The sequence below is a fragment of the Fusarium fujikuroi genome, chromosome FFUJ_chr11 (genome assembly GCF_900079805.1).
Source record: "Fusarium fujikuroi IMI 58289 draft genome, chromosome FFUJ_chr11".
NCBI classification, from domain to species: Eukaryota; Fungi; Ascomycota; class Sordariomycetes; order Hypocreales; family Nectriaceae; genus Fusarium; species Fusarium fujikuroi.
The window spans coordinates 1,597,726-1,616,743 of NC_036632.1; the positions used below are offsets into that span (position 1 = coordinate 1,597,726).

The 19,018-nt window shown below is 48.1% G+C and overlaps 8 protein-coding genes, besides 1 other annotated feature; 6 read left to right on the top strand and 2 right to left on the bottom strand.

The window, feature by feature from the left end:
* Positions 1 to 854: 854 nt before the first annotated feature.
* On the top strand, positions 855 to 2,405 carry FFUJ_11826 (related to putative transporter SEO1; the record flags this gene model as incomplete). XM_023570769.1 has 3 exons in its annotated part: positions 855 to 1,011; positions 1,060 to 2,251; positions 2,300 to 2,405. The coding sequence occupies 3 exons, from the start codon at positions 855 to 857 to the stop codon at positions 2,403 to 2,405; spliced, it is 1,455 nt and encodes a 484-aa protein (XP_023437833.1).
* A 1,801-nt stretch (positions 2,406 to 4,206) lies between these two features.
* FFUJ_11827 (related to sugar transport protein STP1) lies at positions 4,207 to 6,026 on the top strand (the record flags this gene model as incomplete). XM_023570770.1 has 4 exons in its annotated part: positions 4,207 to 4,307; positions 4,367 to 4,674; positions 4,738 to 5,216; positions 5,262 to 6,026. The coding sequence occupies 4 exons, from the start codon at positions 4,207 to 4,209 to the stop codon at positions 6,024 to 6,026; spliced, it is 1,653 nt and encodes a 550-aa protein (XP_023437834.1).
* A 207-nt stretch (positions 6,027 to 6,233) lies between these two features.
* Positions 6,234 to 6,315, top strand: a tRNA (tRNA-Thr).
* A 152-nt stretch (positions 6,316 to 6,467) lies between these two features.
* FFUJ_11828 (uncharacterized protein) lies at positions 6,468 to 7,687 on the bottom strand (the record flags this gene model as incomplete). XM_023570771.1 has 3 exons in its annotated part: positions 6,468 to 7,235; positions 7,285 to 7,419; positions 7,478 to 7,687. 3 exons carry the CDS (start codon positions 7,685 to 7,687, stop codon positions 6,468 to 6,470), a joined length of 1,113 nt encoding a protein of 370 aa, XP_023437835.1.
* A 947-nt stretch (positions 7,688 to 8,634) lies between these two features.
* FFUJ_11829 (related to monocarboxylate transporter 2) lies at positions 8,635 to 10,166 on the top strand (the record flags this gene model as incomplete). XM_023570772.1 has 5 exons in its annotated part: positions 8,635 to 8,854; positions 8,905 to 9,011; positions 9,059 to 9,233; positions 9,280 to 9,688; positions 9,737 to 10,166. The coding sequence occupies 5 exons, from the start codon at positions 8,635 to 8,637 to the stop codon at positions 10,164 to 10,166; spliced, it is 1,341 nt and encodes a 446-aa protein (XP_023437836.1).
* Positions 10,167 to 10,483: 317 nt separating this feature from the next.
* FFUJ_11830 (uncharacterized protein) lies at positions 10,484 to 11,359 on the top strand (the record flags this gene model as incomplete). The annotated part of the gene is made up of 1 exon (XM_023570773.1): positions 10,484 to 11,359. The coding sequence occupies one exon, from the start codon at positions 10,484 to 10,486 to the stop codon at positions 11,357 to 11,359; it is 876 nt and encodes a 291-aa protein (XP_023437837.1).
* A 362-nt stretch (positions 11,360 to 11,721) lies between these two features.
* On the bottom strand, positions 11,722 to 13,611 carry FFUJ_11831 (uncharacterized protein; the record flags this gene model as incomplete). XM_023570775.1 has 6 exons in its annotated part: positions 11,722 to 11,865; positions 11,917 to 12,128; positions 12,174 to 12,961; positions 13,011 to 13,206; positions 13,260 to 13,411; positions 13,460 to 13,611. The coding sequence occupies 6 exons, from the start codon at positions 13,609 to 13,611 to the stop codon at positions 11,722 to 11,724; spliced, it is 1,644 nt and encodes a 547-aa protein (XP_023437838.1).
* A 377-nt stretch (positions 13,612 to 13,988) lies between these two features.
* On the top strand, positions 13,989 to 14,791 carry FFUJ_11832 (uncharacterized protein; the record flags this gene model as incomplete). XM_023570776.1 has 2 exons in its annotated part: positions 13,989 to 14,114; positions 14,165 to 14,791. 2 exons carry the CDS (start codon positions 13,989 to 13,991, stop codon positions 14,789 to 14,791), a joined length of 753 nt encoding a protein of 250 aa, XP_023437839.1.
* A 401-nt stretch (positions 14,792 to 15,192) lies between these two features.
* FFUJ_11833 (uncharacterized protein) lies at positions 15,193 to 16,133 on the top strand (the record flags this gene model as incomplete). XM_023570777.1 has 2 exons in its annotated part: positions 15,193 to 15,550; positions 15,895 to 16,133. The coding sequence occupies 2 exons, from the start codon at positions 15,193 to 15,195 to the stop codon at positions 16,131 to 16,133; spliced, it is 597 nt and encodes a 198-aa protein (XP_023437840.1).
* Positions 16,134 to 19,018: the final 2,885 nt, after the last annotated feature.

A 19,018-nucleotide genomic window follows, 5' to 3' on the forward strand; every position in this document is an offset into this window, starting at 1 on the left:
CAACCACTGCTAGATGACAGACCCCGAAGGCCAGGCCCCTAAATATCTCTCATTCCTGCGTGCGGAGCCTGTAGACTCCAGCTTGTGAGTCCCTCGATGGCGTCAGTCGGGTCGGAATTCGTCTTCTCACAGGATAGCATCTCCATCGACGCGTCTAATTCCACAAATTTACTAACGACAAACCAGTCCGCCAAGTCTCATGTTCGCGTTCCATCAAGGTATCATATCAATAGTTTTCGTTGGCGCCAATTCCCTCAGCCCGCCACGAAACGTTGCACAGGGATGAAATTGCGACATTGGGAGCACGCAATTCGCCCCGCGTCTGAGAGCATATTCTGACCACGATAACGAATTCGACAGGCATTTTTGCCCGAAACAAGTAATTATCAGTATCGCTATTGGTCCGGTAGATTTATTTGATTGGTTTGAATATTTATATGCATGAATCTGAAGATTTGAAACTGCAGATCTGCGAGTGTCTACACATGGCCCTTGGGCATCCGAGCGCCCGACTGTAAGACAAAGGACAGAGGTACGAAGGGGTCTGTCTGGTATCTGATATAAAATCTAGCGTCTCGAAAGATTCATTATCAATTATCGGGATCTAGATCTGAGGTTCCCCGACGTCGGACGTCGCATCAAAGTGTCGTCAAATCATGCAATACGCCAAGCAAGCACTTCCTCTCAATGTGCACATGGCACCCACGCCTAGTGTCACCCGGCCCGATAAAGAACCCATCTAGCCTCTCTAGATACCAATTTTCGGATCCTTGCTTGCGTTCGCATATGCTTTAAAGTCCCTGGCCCATCGCTTCAACCGTCCTGCATGATCCTTCATCTGCACATCCATCACAATGTCGGTCGCCAAACAAAAGAAGTGGTATCACATCCAGTGGTACTCTGATACAGATACCCCGGAGGAACGCAAGTTTATTATTAAGCTTGATCTCCTTATCGTCCCGTATGCTGTGATAGCTTATTGGGTGAAGTACATTGATCAGTCAAACCTGAGTATGTCTCTCTTCTCTTCTTTCCAGCATCTTAACTAACGTTCTGAAGACAATGCATATGTTGCGGGCCTCAAAGAGGACCTAGGCTTCAAAGGCAATGAGCTCGTTCAACTGCAAACCTTCTACATCATCGGCGCTGTCTTGGGCCAGATCCCCTTCTTCTTCCTTCTCACATATGTCCCCATTCACTGGTTGATCCCTGGCTTGGACGTTTGCTGGGGAATCTTTACGCTTCTTCAATACCGAGTCAACAGCTTCGCCGAGCTGGCAGCTTACAGATTCCTCGTCGGATGGTTCGAGGCAGCTTTCTTCCCAACCATGCACTACCTCTTTGGCTCATGGTACAGAGGCAACGAAATTGCTCGTCGTGGCGGTATCTTTTACGTCGGTCTGTCTCTCGGTACCCTGACTGCTGGCCTCATTCAGGCTGGTGCATCAGCTCGACTCGATGGTGTGAATGGATTGGAGGGTTGGCGTTGGATGTATATCATCTGCGCTCTGATCACCATCCCGGTTGGCATTGCGGGATACTTTGTCATTCCAGGAACCCCTGATCAGCCGAATCGCCGCGTTCTGAACCAACATGATATCGATGTTGGTGAGCAGCGACTCAGACGAGCCGGCCACAGTAGCCATGGAAAGATGAAGCTGGGGCACCTGAAAAAGGTCGTCTTGTCACCGCAATTCTGGGGTATCATTCTCGTCGACGTCTTGTTCTGGAATGCGGGAACTCACAGCAGCTCCGGCTCTTTTCTCTTATGGATTAAAAGTCTGAATCGCTATTCGAAGGCCAAGGTCAACGAATTGGGTACCATCGCACCAGCTCTTGGTATCTTCTACACTCTTTTCGTTTGTTTTGCATCAGATCTTGTGCTGGGGCCTGCATGGGCTATCACTGTCTCGACTGTCTGGAATGCTCTTGGTCTTATTATCCTCACCATCTGGAACGTCCCAGAATCAGCCCTCTGGTTCGCATATTCGACCATTTACGCCTCAGTCGCGCTGTCGAGTGTTCTTCATGGCTGGGTCAATACGCAGCTTCGAGCATCCCCAGCCGAACGGTCTTTCACGCTTGTCTTGATCAACGCGATCTCCCAGTCGACAACAGCCTGGACACCTTTGCTTGTCTTCCCGACTGTCGAAGGACCTCGATTCCCGAAAGGTTACCCATTTGCGTTGGGATGTGCCATTGGTCTGCTAATTGCGACGCATGCCCTTCACCTGTGGCTGAAGCACCGAGAGTAAGTAGATATGATCCCTGACATGAAACATCAGCTAACATTTGACAGTCCTCAAGCTGAAGCCCCTACTCAGTTTTTGTCCGAGGAAACAGGTGATGTCTCTTCTGATACTGGATCTAAGACTGCGAACTCTAAGACAGCATCTGTCAACTAAGCGATGCTTGTTTTTGTAAAAATGCCATGTCATCTGTCATCTAGCTAGCATTCTGGATACCAAGGTTTTGAAGACGATGAGACGTCGGGAGCGAAATAACCTATTCTAGGGTGAATATGGCCCTAGAAAAGACTAATGACGTTCCCTAGAAATATCAGAAGATGTCAATAGCATGATAGTCAAGGATAATTGGTCATTTTACTTGCCAAATGCTGTTATTTTGCTGCTTGGGTGCTCCTCTACCGGGTAGGCAATACCGTAGCTGGGATGCTGGCCCATGACTCGTGATGATCGCCCTGTTGCACCCCCAAAACAGGGACTAAGTTCACTAACGACATTGGGGAAGCCGCTGGAACCCCTGTACCCCATCAACTACCGGTGCAAACCCCGATCGCTGATTCCTCGTGAGGAAAGACAATCTTAGTGATAAATAGACATGCGATTATGAGATGCTCGTCGCGTTTCATACTTTCTTAGCGGCGAGAGATTCCAGCATCTCTCGGAAGGATGTTGTCGCCCCTCAGCTTTTAATGCCGTAGCACCTTTGGTCTCAGTTGGTGGAGTTATTCCCGAAGTCTTGATCCTAGAGTGCTCCCTCTAGTAGAATCGGGTCTGGCCGAGGGTTAATCATTCGGCCGTCAGGAACAATGACGTCGCACCACCGTAAAAAGAAAATTGAAGCATGATGTTCACCCTCCCATTTACTATTGAACATTGCCTGTGATATTCTAATTTGGAAACTCCGCACCTCTCGTTCCGCTGGTCTGGCTTGGTAGACCGTGCTGTGAACATGCCGCGGAATTATCCCCGAGACAATCCCAGCCATCAGCAAAAACTTGATCGGCCAAGCAAGTTGAATTCTTGGTTGCTCCAGCCCAAGCTCCACGCTTTTATTCTTAGCTGAATCAAGGAACGATGTCATAGCGGCAATGCCCGGCACGTCGGCAAACATTTTTCTCTTAGAGACTTCCAGAGAATGGACTCCACTGATCAACCCTCTGCTGACGCTCACTCAACCTGGGGATACCCCAACTTTGAGAAGCCAGTCGAAAAGCGGACACTCCGCAGATGCATTTATCTCCAATGCAACAATAGATCACACGACGGATGCGAAAATGACTCGATGTCAAGACTTTGAAGCTCTAACGTAACATGAAAAGCATCGGAGCCGCATGCCGATGTTTGTTTAAACTGCTGCCTGTCGCTGAAGGATCCTTGTCACGAGAATAAAACGTGGGAATTACCACTCAACTCCAGGAAATCTCCGCTGGGGTCCAGTAAAATCTCAAAATGAGGCCTGCTGATTGGAGCGCATAAACGAAACATGGGGGAGTCTAAAATGTCTCCACCGCCTCCAATTCTCAACCTGGGGCAACAAATTGTCGATGACACTGCTTTTTGGGATGCAACGGCATGAACAGTATTGGAGATCTGTACGATGAAGAGGAATATTAGAGAAAACCCGATAAACGGGCCAGATAAGACCAGTTGGAATTTATTTGGTTTCATGAGGAACCAGCAAGAGTGATCTGCCCAGCATCTGGTATCGCGCTGAGATCATGTCCAAGTTTTGATCCAGAGCCTCACGGAAACAACTTGACGAACGGCCATGTTTCCGCCCCTCGCCCAAAGTAACCACGCTAATTAAAACGCTCTGATAATGAGCAAATACGGTTATCCGATGTGGATCTCACGTCTCATCCTCCACACAACCAGTCACTTGCAGCAAGTATAAATGCAACACTTGCCCACGAGATCATCGTCAGATTCCCAACCTCCAGACTAATGCCAGATAGCAATCATGGAGCGCCTTCCAGGTTTCAATGTTGCGAATCACTTTGAGAAGCGTCAGCTTCTCATCGCTATTAATTGTGTTGCTGCTCTGTCGATCTTCTTCTTTGGGTATGACCTCATCATTTTCCCCGACTCCAACGGTTCAGTCTTTGAGCTAACAATTTCAGATATGACCAGGGAATGATGGGTGGTGTCAACAACTCTAAAGACTATATCGACTTGATGGGCTTTGGCTACGTTGACGAAAAGACCGGCGAGCCTGTAATCACCGATAGTCTACTCCAAGGCGGCATCGTCTCAGTTTACTATCTCGGAACTCTCTTTGGCTGTCTCTTCGGAGGCTGGGTAGGAGATAAAGTTGGCCGTATCAAGACTATCGCTATTGGCGCAGCCTGGGCTATTGTTGGTGCAGCGCTGCAATGCTCAGCTCAAAACCACGACTGGATGATCTGCTCGCGCGCGGTCAACGGTATAGGTAATGCGCCTCTACTAAAGTGGACATCCAATCTTTTACAGTGTTACTGACAGCAGGGTCTAGGAACCGGTATTCTCAACGCCATCGTGCCAGTGTGGGCTACCGAGACTGCCGAACATACCTCCAGAGGCCAATTCATCGCAATCGAGTTCACCCTCAACATCTTCGGTGTGGTGGTGGCCTACTGGTTGGAATTTGGCCTGTCGTACATTGACAATAACAATTCCGAGTTCGGATGGCGTTTCCCCATCGCCTTCCAGATCCTGCCTCTCCTTGTCCTACTAGGCTGCGTCTGGTTCTTCCCCGAGTCTCCCCGCTGGCTTGTCAAAGTTGGCCGAGACGATGAAGCCCAGTATATCCTCCGCCGTCTCCGTGGGTCTAGTGAGGCGGATCTTTCCCGCGCTCATGCCGAGTACACCGACATTAAGAACATTGTTCAGCTTGAGAACAAGGAGTCTTCTAAGAACTCGTATTTACACATGTTCTTTGGCATTGGATCTGGTGAACTTCACACTGGTCGACGCGTCCAGCTAGTTATCTGGGTAAGTCCACATGCCGCTGTCGTCCCGCTCAGCTAACAAGTCTAGCTTCAAATCATGCAAGAATGGGTCGGCATCGCGGGCGTAACAGTATACGCCCCTACAATCTTCAGAATAGCTGGTTTTGACACACGCAAATCCCAATGGATCAGTGGTCTCAACAACATCTTCTACATGTTCGCCACGCTAATCTGCGTCTACACCCTCGATCGTATTGGTCGAAGATGGACTCTTTACTGGGGTGCAGTTGGTCAAGGAATAGCTATGTTCCTCGCCGCTGGGTTCTCCAAACTTGGCCAAGAAGCCCGCAATGCAGGTGATCTTGACAAGGCTAGCTCATACGGCGCTGCAGCTGCCTCCTTCGTCTTCATTTTTACCTCGGTCTTTGGAGCTACATGGCTCACAGTTCCTTGGCTATACCCTGCCGAGATCTTTCCTCTGCAAGTCCGAGCCAAGGGTAACGCTTTCGGTGTTTTTGGCTGGTCCATCGGCAACGGATGGTTGACTCTCCTATGCCCTGTAATGTTTTCGGCCATTGGCGAGAACACGCTTCACATCTTTGGAGCCTGCAACATTATCGCGATCCCAATGGTCTGGGCTTTATACCCGGAGAGTAACCAACGCACTCTTGAAGAGATGGATCTGCTTTTTGCGGCGGATACACCTTGGGTTTGGGATGCTGAGAAGAAGTTCAAGGAGCTGAAGGAGAAGCAGCCTGGGCTTGTTACTGCTTCTGCTCATAACAGGGATGTTATGGACGTCGAGCCTGGTGTCAAGGCTGGGTCTGGAGATGAGGTGAACATGAGTGCCTAAAGAATGAGCTGCATGGCAGAGTGCTCTATTTCGGTCCTGTGGCTAAACTCTATCTTTGTAATGAATACAACTACTGTTCATAGCCCCATCAACCCTAACATGATGCATGAAAGCGATGTTGGGACAATCGAGGTATTGACAATAGTTCCCTTCTTTCTGGAATTGATGACCGCTATTCTAGCACAGCTTTTCAACCAATAAGATTCAGCCCCGTTGGCTCAGTGGTAAAGCGTATCACTAGTAACCATGCGAAATGATAAGATCACTGGTTCGATTCCAGTACGGGGCAATTGGTTTATCTTTTGCATGTCTACCCAGTATTTTTTTTGTTAAGGCCGCTGCTCGTTTTGCCCCGCTTGCCGCCCTATTTACCGCTCGGTGTAGAGATGTAATGATTATATTTAGATTCTCCCTTGATGGATCTTCACATCAAACCAGCGTCTATAGTTCAGGCGGCGGCTTGAATTGCATCAGGTCAATCCCAAAACTCGTGCCCGGCCCCTTCATGTGTTTAATCCCACGACACCATTCCAATTCCCTCTTCATACCCCGGCCTGCAAAGTATCCCAGCAACGTGGCTTGAGCAGTACATGTTATCTGGGGACCGAACGTGCCATTCTCACTCCGATAGCAATACTCGACACTTTGGCAAAGCATACGCGCAATATGATCAGCGTCTGCTTGATTCGGCGAGCCCTTCTCCTTATAGCCATCAAGGGATTCGCCAAGAGGTGATGGGACAGCCGAGCTTCCAAGGCTTCCACGAAGAAGCAGGATTGTTTCAAGGATGTCCAACATGATGCTGGAGCCAAGGATCCACGGACTAGCTGCCTCCACAGACGAGAAGATCAGAGCGAACGGAAATAGCTTATCTGGATATCCATCGTCTGCTGGATTACTCGCTCTAGAGGGGACGGACCAGAACATCGGCGTTTGGTTGCGTGCTGCTATGTTGCGATGCACAAGGGCTCGCCAGTCGTCAAGAAGACGGAACTGTTCAGTCAGCAGATTGATGTATCTTAGTACTTTGTCACGATCTTTCTCGTTGCTCAAAGCCAAGGTGTGAGCTTCCGCCATGACGGACGGGATATCGATGGTCATGTCGAGCAGTGCCCCGAAGGACTCTGGGGCAGCCCATGGGCCAATGTGTTTTCGCCAAAGGTTGGGTTCAAGATTGAGAGGCTTTTTCTGTGATAGGGCTTGGATGACCTGTGATAGTCAGCATTTACTCCAGGGTTGCCCGGGGAACTGGTCCTACACATATCACGCAGAGACGCCGGCACAAGTCATTCCAGCTTGAAGTGTTTGAGTCGGGTACGGCTCGATGACGAAGGATCTCAGATACGCCTTGCGCGTGGGCGTTCCAGCTTGTGCTGGCGTGGAACAGGAAGAGCTGTGCACGGTATCTCGGTTACTAAGACTCTGCAACGGTTTAATAATCTTTGACCTACCTCACACGTGGAAAGAATAACAATAGCGGCAAGGCTTTCATCATTATTACCGATGCACGGACAGTCAAGAACATGGATGACCTTAGACAGTGCATGGTTGTATAGCTCAATGGCCTCGTCATAAGAAACGCCCACTTCACCAGACAGCCTGATCTGAATCGCAACAAATGCAACAAGTGAGTGGTCTAGAGCCTCGCTAGGGCCTTCCATGTTACACACAGCCTTTAGCCATGACGACGGCGTTGAACTGTGATCCTCTTCGCTCGTCGTATACCGTCCTTGAGGAAAATAAATGGTAACCGCGATTGAAAGTGCTTGTGATCGAAAAGTTGGCACATCGTATATCTCTTTCGAGTTAATTTGGCAACGCATCCGTTGTAACACGTTCAACCAGTTTGTCTGCTGCTGCGACTGTATGACTGAGAGGGCGGAGACATTGGGCTGCGTCGGAGTCCGATGGACCCACAGGGTAGGTTTGTTACGGACACCACGACATATAATTCCGGCCTTGGTGCAACGCTGACACCGAGGCGACGTCAGGTCGCACTGAAAACTCTTTAGTAATGAAGAAGTGTCAAAAGGGAGGTGAGTCAGACCTTGACGCGACGTCGTTTGCAATCAGCGCATGCCTTGGATCTGGAAACACCAACCATGCTTATTAACAAGGCTAAACAAAGGACATGATCTCAAAGTTTTCGGTCGAGGGATACGCTAGACTATATGTAGTACCATACCTCGAGAGCCTCGACAGGGATTTGTCTTACAGAAACTACGTATAACGTGGTTTGAAGGGAAAGTTTGAGGAACTGAAGGGAAACGCAGCGGAGAGATGTCAGCTCGCGTTTTAGCGGGTATCCAAGGGTCAGAAGCCGAGAATCTAAACTACATCAGGCAGTATCCTTCGAGATAACCGACAGGGATCAAAGCTTAGCGTTGAGGCCGAACACTCTCCGATGAAGCTATCCTTGATTCGGAACCATCTCGCGAGAATTGGCCAAGGGTCGAATTTGTAAGATAACGAGCATGAGGTAGATCATTGTGAATCGAAACAGCTATATAATATCCGATCTTAACATGCAGAATATTTCCCATATCAAGTCACAGTTCTACCAACTCATAGCACCTCACACTTGGCCACCAGCCTCCAAATCGCAGCAATGGCCGCCTCAGAACCAAGCCGTCATCAATCCCTCTCCTCCCCCGCCTCTGACGACGATCGCCCTTCCCAAATCGAGCAGTATAGCGAAAAAGCGCCCTCACAGCAAGAAGGGACGTCGGCACCAGATTTTGGTCCTCCGCCTGATGGAGGGTTACAAGCCTGGCTAGTTGTTACTGGAGGCTTTTTCGCCGTGTTTGCTAGTTTCGGGTGGATTAACTGTACGTGACTCTTACTCATTCATAGTGGACGGGCGCTAACAAATGATTAGGTATCGGCATATTCCAAGATTACTACGAACAGAATCAGCTTAAATCGTATTCCTCTAGCGATGTAGCATGGATATCGTCTATCGAGTCATTCATGCTCTTTTTCTGGGTTCGTCCGACCTCTGCCGTTTGTCAGATCTCACTAACAATTCACAGGGCCCAGTCGTTGGCTACATGACAGATAATTACGGCCCACGTATTCCCATCCTCATCGGCTCGTTCCTCCACGTCTTCGGTCTAATGATGACATCCCTATCGAAGAAATATTATCAGATTATTCTATCTCAAAGCATTTGTAGTGCATTGGGATGTTCATTTCTCTTCTACGCGCGTAAGTATCCCTCCCAAGATCTCACCACAGTACTGACGATACCCAGCTATCGCCGCTGCTGGAACATGGTTCAAACGTCACCGCGCTATCGCTTTTGGAATCATCACTGCTGGATCCAGTCTCGGTGGTGTCGTTCTTCCAATCATGGTGAACAAGCTTGTTGTCCGAGTCGGCTTCGGTTGGGCGATGCGATCCGTGGCATTTCTTTTCTTGGGACTGCTGGTCATTGCCAACGCGACCATCAAATCAAGACTGCCGCCGCCAAGAAGAAAGTTTGACATCAAGGACTTCATCATCCCTTTCAAAGAGATGCCATTCCTTCTTTTGACCGTCGCTGGATTCATGCTGTATCTTGGCTCCTTCTTGCCGTTCAACTTCATCATTGTCCAAGCGAAAGAACTCGGGGTGTCGGATAGCCTGGCTCAATATCTGGTATCCATTGTCAATGCTGCTTCGTAAGTCACTCTACCACTGTTCCCCAACCTCAGCTAACGAATCGGAAGCACCTTCGGCCGTCTTGTTCCCGCATATTTCGGCGATCGAATCGGCGTCTTCAACGTCATGATCCCATTGACCCTACTTGGAGGTATCTTTACTCTCACAGTATGGCTCACTGCACACTCCACTGCTTCGGTCATTGTATATGCAGCCCTCTACGGTTTCGCATCGGGCTGCACTTTATCTATCGTGCCAGCCATGGTTGCCAGTTTTTCGGATGTTCGCAGCATAGGAACTCGCAATGGCGCACTCTACGGTGTGGCGGCTATTGGTGTCCTTATTGGAAGCCCAGTCGCCGGAGCGATTGTCAGCGCAGAGAATGGGAACTTCTCCGGACTAATAATATTTTGCGGCGTTACGATTCTGGCCGGTGCCGTGTTCGCTATCATGTCGAGACAGGCGTTGACCGGGGGTCAGTGGCTCAAGAAAGTTTAGTGTATATCGGACACCTTCATCACTTTCCTACGAGGCAGTTGGACCTTTTGAGGAGACTGCAGAGGGACCAAAGTGGGTAGATTATGTGTACAATACTTCAAAATAGACAGGGAATCAGGCGACCCTCAACACGGGAAAAATGCCATTAATCAGTACGAAGAAACTTTCGCCTGGGGATTTGAGTTTGTTGTGCCCTGTCCACGAGGTTTTCCAATAAGGTTTGCTATCTGTGCACAGCTTCACAACCTCCATGTCTAAAAATTAGCAGACCATCGCCTCTCAACAATTATTCATGGACTTGACCGATGACTACCACCATGGCCGAGCCAGCCCACAAAGGGATTCTCAGAGACGAGACAATCATGCTGCGCTGGATATTTGGCTATTCTCACGGGGCGAAATTGCTCGATGGCGCGAGCTGGCCCGACATACCTCAAACATCTGTACCACGCAGGCTTAATTCCAACATCAAGGACCTAGGATTTCTCAGCATTGATGTTGACCACTTCATGGTAGAGAATGGTGCAATACAACGAGTCGAGATTGGTCTGTCTTTCCTGAAGGCACAAGCTCTGCAGCAGTTACACTGCAAATCTACGCAAGGCGGCGACTTGGCATCTGGTCTCATCAAATCTCATCATTTAGTTTTTGGCCACAAGAAAGCATTCTCATGGAAAAACTACCACTTTATATTTGGAAAGGCGAGGCCGATTAAGCTGTCACATGTACGAACTGTGCTTGAACGTCTCACTAGGAAGCCTTATGTGCTTGTTGTCCACGGGGCAAAGCAGGAGCTTTCACTGCTCTCAATGCTGGACATAAAACTTGAGCCTATCTTCATTCTCGACACTGTTAAGGCCGCTCAGTTTCCACTACAGCTATGGTATATATACAGCCTGAAGCAGTTGCTGGAGGAGTTCAAGATACCCTACGCGCATCTTCACGTGGCGGGAAATGATGCACATCTAACGCTCCGAGTGCTTCTCATGATCGCCGTCAGAGACGCTGAGGTACAACTTTCAGGGAAGCGTCTGCCTGATTGGATTCCGATCTTCAAAGCTGTTGCTCAGTCTCCGTTGCCCCCGAGACCCCCGACCAAGCGAGAAATAGCGGCCATGGCTGGAGCCGAAGCTGAACGACAGATGAATGGCGATCGAAGCGAAGGAAACACGGCTATGGACGGCAGCGAATGATTGAGATCAGTTGATTTGCTAGGAAACAAGCAACTAAACAGCACGCTGGACTTCTCTGTAAGAGGTCCTTGGTTCTTGGATGAATGATGAAGACAGAGGATCTAGACATCTTTTTGTCGCAGACCTCATGCAAAAGGATTCATAGTTGGGCACGCGATGCAAAAGGGGATTGATTCAAAGGGTGCACATAATTCTTATCAGAAGGAATTCATGTCTATCTAGTCCAATTTAGTCCAGTTTTTATCGTGCCCATCAAACGCCATTCAACTATGCATCTAAATCTTACTATGTCAATTTCGTAGTTACTTTTCCCAATGCTTTCCGTCCCCTGTTCTATTATTACCTGAAGAGCCTTGAAAGCTTCAGTCTCTATTATTCAGGAGAGGTTCGCCTTCGCTGCCCTCGTTCTGAACTTCATCCTGCTCTTCATGCTTCTCAATCAGTATGCTTCCCGGAGGCGGAAAGTTAGAGAATAAGAGAACCACCATGGCCAATAGAGCAATGGCCTATTCCTTGATTAGCGGCAACCAATAATTTCTTGTACAGCAGTAACTCACCGCATTGCAGAAGAAAGTTGCATATGCTTTGCCAACCTCAGCCAAACTGGCAAAGATGAAACCAAACAAGCCTTGAGTAGCTAGTCGTGCCACGTTTTCGACCAGGGTCACAGCGTTGAGAGCATCGGCGCGCTGCGAGTCCGGACACATTTGTGTAATGACACCTTTTGCTGCTGGCGCTGATCCAGAGCCGAACGGGAGAAGAAAGGCAGCTATCCTGTCAGAGCAATGTTCGGTAAGGGACTGCAAAAACGTACCAAGGTAGATATGCCACGGCTTAGTTGCGAATGCAGCAACTGTAGTTAGCAGACCATCGACTAATAAACTCCATCTGAGAAACACAAGATCAAAGAGACATCCCTCGTCCTCTTTGTTGCGGCTGACTGCCTCGTACGGTTCATGATCCGCCTGCTCTCCCAAAGTAGCATCGAATTCTCCAGCTTCCGTTGGAATATGTCCCGGTTCCGCCTCATCATCGCTATTTGGTTCAGATCTGATAACACGACCTCGTCCCCAAGCGATGATCCTTGGGAACAATAGAATCAGGAAGAAGCTTCGCATGAACGCAAACTCGGACATGAGCCAACCGTTGTCACCCTGGCTAAAGTTAAACGCCGCTGTTGCATACATCTGAATCAGAAGAGGTGCATAACCAGTGGCGAGTACAGAGACGAATATGCCGCTGCAGAGAAAGATGACGCCAAGGTGCTTCTTGACTCTCCCGTCAGCGAGGCGAAGTTTCTGCGGTGTGAGGATCTTGAGGGGTGCGAGAAAACCAGAAACTCCTTTTTGACCGTTCTTTCCGCCATTGGACATTGACTCGGGTGAAATATATGGTAAGGCGAACCAGACGTAAATACCCGCGAGAATGAAGGAGACGAACGCAACATCGAAAGGAGCCCGGATATCGATCGCGTCACCTATCATACCACCACTCAAGTATCCAATCGCCTGGCCTAACATGATGGCACCTTGAAGCTGTCCAAATACTGCTGTCCGTCGGATAGGTTCGACAACCTCTCCAGCAATGACGTTGACAACAAGACTAAAGCCAATGTTAGCATCTGGGGAACGGGAGTGTATGGCGGACTTACATGTACCCAGCTGGCCCGCCCAGAATTGTGATCAATTGAGTCGCTTGGATGATCATCATTCCCTTTTCTCCACCTGCCACGACTCCCAAGATTTGGGTGACCACGCGAAAAGCCGGGATAAGAATCTGACACAAAAGTGCCGCTCGGGGGCCGAACTTTTTCGATGTCCAGCCAGCGACAAAAAGGTTCAACGTTCCTTGAAAGAGTCAGTATCGCATCTAATGTTTGAATTGAAATGACTTGACTTACCGCAAAATGTAGTAGACATGCCAAGGATACTATATTGGGTTGCCGTTCCAGCCGCAATCTCGTCCCGACTGCACCTATCGCCCGGACCATTGTAAGGAGGATGCGTCTCATAAAACGAGTCACAAGTCATTAAATGAAACACATAAAACAATCTATAAATCATTAGGCTTATCGCTGGTCAATTGACAAAAATTACTCACGGAACTTGGGTAAAACTGAATGATAACGTGATAAGAAACCCCGCAAGCAAAATGCGATTCTCGACGTTGAAAGCTCTCGATAACCAATTTCTCACTCGTCCTTTACCTTCCCCCTTATGGGGGAGGAGTGGTGTTGTCTCGTCACTCGCCATTTTGGAGTAAAAATACAATGCCAAGTTTAAAAAGAACGAGGCGAAAAAATCTTTGATGATAAATACAATTGCGAGATCGCTGTCAATCATTCGGTGAGAGGGGGGATGGATCTCTTGCTTGATAGGGGATAGCGTGTTTAATCGACCGGGATTACTCGGTTATAGCTGTTATGAACCCACGTCATCTACTCATTCATCCATTTGATAAGCTATTTCCAAATCTCAGCGAGATGGACCTGGGCAACTTGGTAAAGGTACCGCATTGGCTTTTCGCAGGATGTGTTAAGCTTTCTTCAAGCACGTGACTCATAGCTCGCCCCCACGATTATTTCTCAAAAGCTCAACTTTGCAATGGCATTCCTTTATCATCAAACAAGATGGAGCACATCACTGACGGTCGCGTGCTCAACGTCTTGCGCAAGTTCAGTGATTCTAAGATTACTCTCGTGGAATGGGAGACTCCTCTACTACAGCGCTTAGGCTATCCGCTCGCACCCCAATCAGTATGTCCCAAACATAACAAGTCTTTCACGATGCTGACCTTTGATCGCAGGATTTACTGTTCTTGATTCCCGACGAGCAAATCAAGGATGCTAGACACATAGCTGAAGCCGCTGGCTTGCAAAACGATAACAAAACATCAAGTTATATGTCCGAACACGCACGGAAGGGATGTCGCTACGTCAACGGAGAGTCAGGCCACAAACTCATCATGGTGCCCATTTCTTGGACTGGGATTCAACAAAAGGAGCTGGTAGCTATAAATTCGCCTATTCTGCCATGCCAATTATGGACGGTGCCTATACCTGCTTTTTGCGCTGCTTACTTGCGCATCATTATGCAAGAGCATGCTGGGAGTACCGTTCGTTTGATGGCAAATGCAGATCTAGCAAGCGTCATCGGCTACAGCATGTTCGATATGAGTTATGAGGGGGACTATATGCCTACGCCAGAGGACTTGGAGCACCTAGATGCTGCCGAAAAAGAAAGAATGGCCGAAAAGGATGCTTTGGAGATGGAAAATGCTCTTAGTAGCATAAAGCAATGGCAGTTCACGGAAGAGACGGAGTGGGCAAGAGACATGATGCTGCAGTTAGTATCCGGGAAGCTGTCGTATGACGATTTGCCAGCAAGTAGACCAGCATTCTGTATGAAGCCAGAAGCCGAGAGCATAAGGTAAAAGTTAACTCGTCCCCTCTAAGTTCTCTGTGCTGAAACCTATTTTGAACTCTCGACCTTATCACAAAAGTTTACTCCAAGCCCTGCACCTCAACATAAAGGAGAAGTACATCAAGGCTAGCTTTAAGCTCTTAGTCACAAGTCGCAACTACAAATGTCGCATATGGCTCACAAATTAGACGTTGGACCAGCAAGAGCCCCTCGGGAACCTGCAATACGAGGCAAAACTTTAGGACATTTGCCCCTAGTTTTACAGATTTTGGGTAAGTTTAGAGTACTTTCGTCACTTTTAACCTAAATTACACAAAGTTTAGGTGAGTTCGGCGTATTTTACTTGACCCTTAGGCCAGCTTATTCTGATCTCTTATCCTCAAATCAGAAATTTTATACCTCCCACTCAGCATGGCTCCGCTCCCAGCCCACATGAAGGCGGCTGCCCAAGCTTTCTCACGCATTCTCACAGAGCACAACATCGAGCACGCCTTCATCGGCGGTTTTGCCTTGAATTTACTAGGAAGTAATCGCGAAACTCTAGATATCGATGTCGAGGTCGCCATGGACGATGCGCAACCGAACGAGATCCGACCTCGTCTTGTTGAGCTTCTTCTAGATTCGGACCGGCAGCGATTTGTTGTTTCGAACCTCAAGCTCTTTTTCATTCCAGATGGTGGTCAGTGGGACTTGCGGGTCCCCATCGAAACCCTTGCCCGCGGCATGCTTGGCCTGCCTCGCCGACTTTCGACCCTCCGCCCGGGAGATGGTAAGTCAACAGCCTGCTGTTATCCTAGGCGAGGCAAATGCCTCCGCCTAGCTGGGCCCCAAGGTCTTCACCCTTTGACTCTTCTCACTTATTCTCTCATACCTTTTTCGTAAGCACCAAAATACAAACCTTTTGCTTCAAAGTCGAAGTTTTCTGATATCTTTCGATGGAATCCTGGGAAACCTGGAGCCGGCTCGGGGGCAACCCAAACTGCCGCCTATGGCTTCGGAATGACCCTCTTCTGGTCGGTCAGTCAGTCAGCGGACTGATCGGTACTTTAACCTGCAGCTTTGCTCAATTAAAGTCCGCAATGTTGATTCTATATCTAATCTAGATTTCCTTAGGTTCAATCCCTATCCTCCACCCGGGCGTTCTCGTTCTCACCAAGATGAAGCGCTCATCGCAGTACATTGGTAGTACACGCCCTCAGTCTGTGGTCAAGTTTAATTGTGACGTCCGAGATATCGTTTACCTACTCCGCTGGCTCCAAGATCATGGCGAGAAAATCGACTTCGCCAACTACGACGCGGCCTCCCCCGAGAGACTCTATGATTCTGTAAGCGATAGGGCTACTACTATATAATGGGGTTCTCGGGATATTAGGCGACGAAGGCGAGCGCGAATAAAACGCCCCAATAAAACTTAAAACCTTTTTTTATCAGTTTTACTGTCATTGTTCCAATATACTATTCCTCTTAGCTGACATGATAAATACAACGGCGTGACCACTGTGAATCACTCGGTCGGATGGGGATTTGGCAACATTGTGAAGACATTCAACAAGACTGCCTCTAAGAGTGCGATTGCGAGACTGTCTCAAATAATGCATTGATATATGGAAGACTACTACTACCTGTCTGGACAGTATTGATCCTAGTCATCAGGAATAACCCCTCAGCTACCACATTTTGGATATGACCAGTCTGAATCCCTATTTCGATCGAGCTCTCTGCTATAATGGCTAACGCAAATTTGAAGTTTAGGGCATGCTGCTTGTAAATCTTCCCGTTCTTCATCAGTCAGAAGCCGATCGACCTCCAAATTGAGAAACTCTAACTTTTTTGCCTTTTTGATAGCCTCCAAAACACCGATATTGAGATCATACTGGCCGGTGATACTGATGCTCTCTAAAGTATCAGCTTGAGAGGTAATCATGTCGCATATATCTATCTCCACTTCAAGCGAGTAAATAGGGTCCCACCGGCGGTGGCTCACCCCTTTATAATGCTTGAGTCATGGTGGACTCAAGCGCGCCAGAGCTTGGATTGATGGCCAGACATCATATAGGTGTGCCGGATAAACCTCTTCGACTACCGGTAGTTGTTCCAGGAGTTGAGGGATAGCAGTAGCCTTCGTCGTCGTGAGCCAGTTGAGGTAAAGAGTCCTTAAGGTCTTGCCCCATACATGGGATGCGTCTAACAGACTCCCCAGATCGAGATGTCCAAGAGAGTCAATCTTGAGTCGTTGAAGTGAGGGACATCGCTTGGAGATCAAAGTTATATCGGATGGTTCCGAACGCGAAAGTCCTTCGACGTGCGTGAGCTGTTTCCAAAACTTCAAGAATCCCTTGTTATTTTTATACGCCCGACTGACTTTGGAGTCAGAAGTCCTTGCATTAAGACTAAACCTCGTAACATTTGGGCAGTCAGAGAAGAGCTTTGCCAAGAATTCCAGATGAGAGCTAGAAAGGCCCTTGTTGGTCTCAACTATTTCCAGGTGCCTGAGGTTCGGACATAGGTTGGCAATCTCAAGCCAAAGGGAACTGCTATACAGACACTTGACATTCATAGATAGTGACTGGACGAGAGGTCCCCGGCGTGGCTCAATGATCAAAGAGAACCGAAACATCAAGATCGATGGAGTCTCATCGAACATCCAACTTCGTGGGTGTTTGCATAAGTACTTCTCGAGGATTTCTTGAAATAGCCGACAGGAACAGGCCAAGGATAGCAAAGTCTTTGCTCGCAATCGTTTGCTCTGCGGACAACTGGGATAATCGCCAACGATATGATCGAAAATCACATAGTAAATCTCGGCGGGGAGATTGTAAACCAAATTTGTTTGTTGCCGTGATTCTGCTGGGTCGTGTGCTATGAGCGGCGTCGGGAATTTGTGGCGCGACTAGTTGTCAAAATACAGATCTGTGGCGACTTGAGCTCGACGCTGTGCCTCAGGGTCATCGGGCCTTTGCTTTGCAATGATTCTTAGTGCCCGAATACTTTGTTGCAATTTGCTCTCTGGCGGACTCTTTGATATCCTTTTCTTCTTAGGCCTGGAGGCTGAAGCCTCTTTTGACCCCTCAACCTTGTCAAAGCCCCACTCTGGCTAACTCTTTGGTGCCTTGTTCTTCTTCATGGCGATATGGTATTAGGATCACTTCGGTGAGGATTTGTTTGCAAGTCAAAGATTTGCGTAGAAGTTATGTTGCTCAAGCTTGGGTCTGAGGTATAAGGTCTTAAGGGTAGAGGGACAGCAGAAAACATGTTACTTTATTTATGTATTTTTAAATCGGACAAGGAATTGATCTGCATTTCTGAATTGAGACTAAAAGGGGTCCTTGTGAAGTCTCATCAGAGGTGCACGCCTGCCAACGAATCAGCTGGAACGTTTCCGCACAGAACATGAACTCTGTCTTTACTTTGCCAACTTTAGGGCTAGTGACCGCCCGAAAATCGAAGTCTCAGGCCAGCATACTTCGAGAAATGTTTGTTGCCTAAACCTTGTGACAGTAAAGAATTGGGTCTTCTTCGATGAGGTCGACAGAATTGGCCTAGATAATACAATATTTTGGAGTTACCACGACTTTCACCATCACATTACCCACGTCCACTAAGGTTTTCTTACACATTTACAGATCTCACGACAACGAAAATAAAACAAACGATGCTCTACTATGAGACTTTCTGTTATCCCTAGTTCCTGATTCAAAATGCGAAGATGATGGTATATTAGTCTCCACCGCTGACCTTCGCTGCTGATTTAAACTCTCACCCACAATTCTCAACTGCAAATCAGCATCTGAACCACTATCTTTGATTACCGGGGTCGAGGGTGATTTCCCTAGAGTCAATTCCAATCTGTGGTCTGCGATGTTGTTATTAGGCATGGAAGGTGGCTTTATGTCCGGCATTTGTTCAGAAGATGGTTGATACTTGATATACTGTACAGTCTCTCAGATTTCCGCCGTTACCCATATATAGTATCAAGGTGTAGTTAGATACTTGTAGAAGTACGCTTAATGTAGAGACTAGAAACTTATGATGCAAGATGAATGTATGCAGACATCTACGGGAATATGATTTTCTCACTGTTCCAGCTACTCTCAACCGCCTCTAAATCATCCTCCTTATAGCCCATATTCGTCAAGGTGCACGCAGTCAAAAACTCCTTAACCACGATTAATCCTGTTTCTGACTGTCGAAGCTTCGGACATGCGGTCAGAAGACCTTCAATCTCATCTTCGGTAGG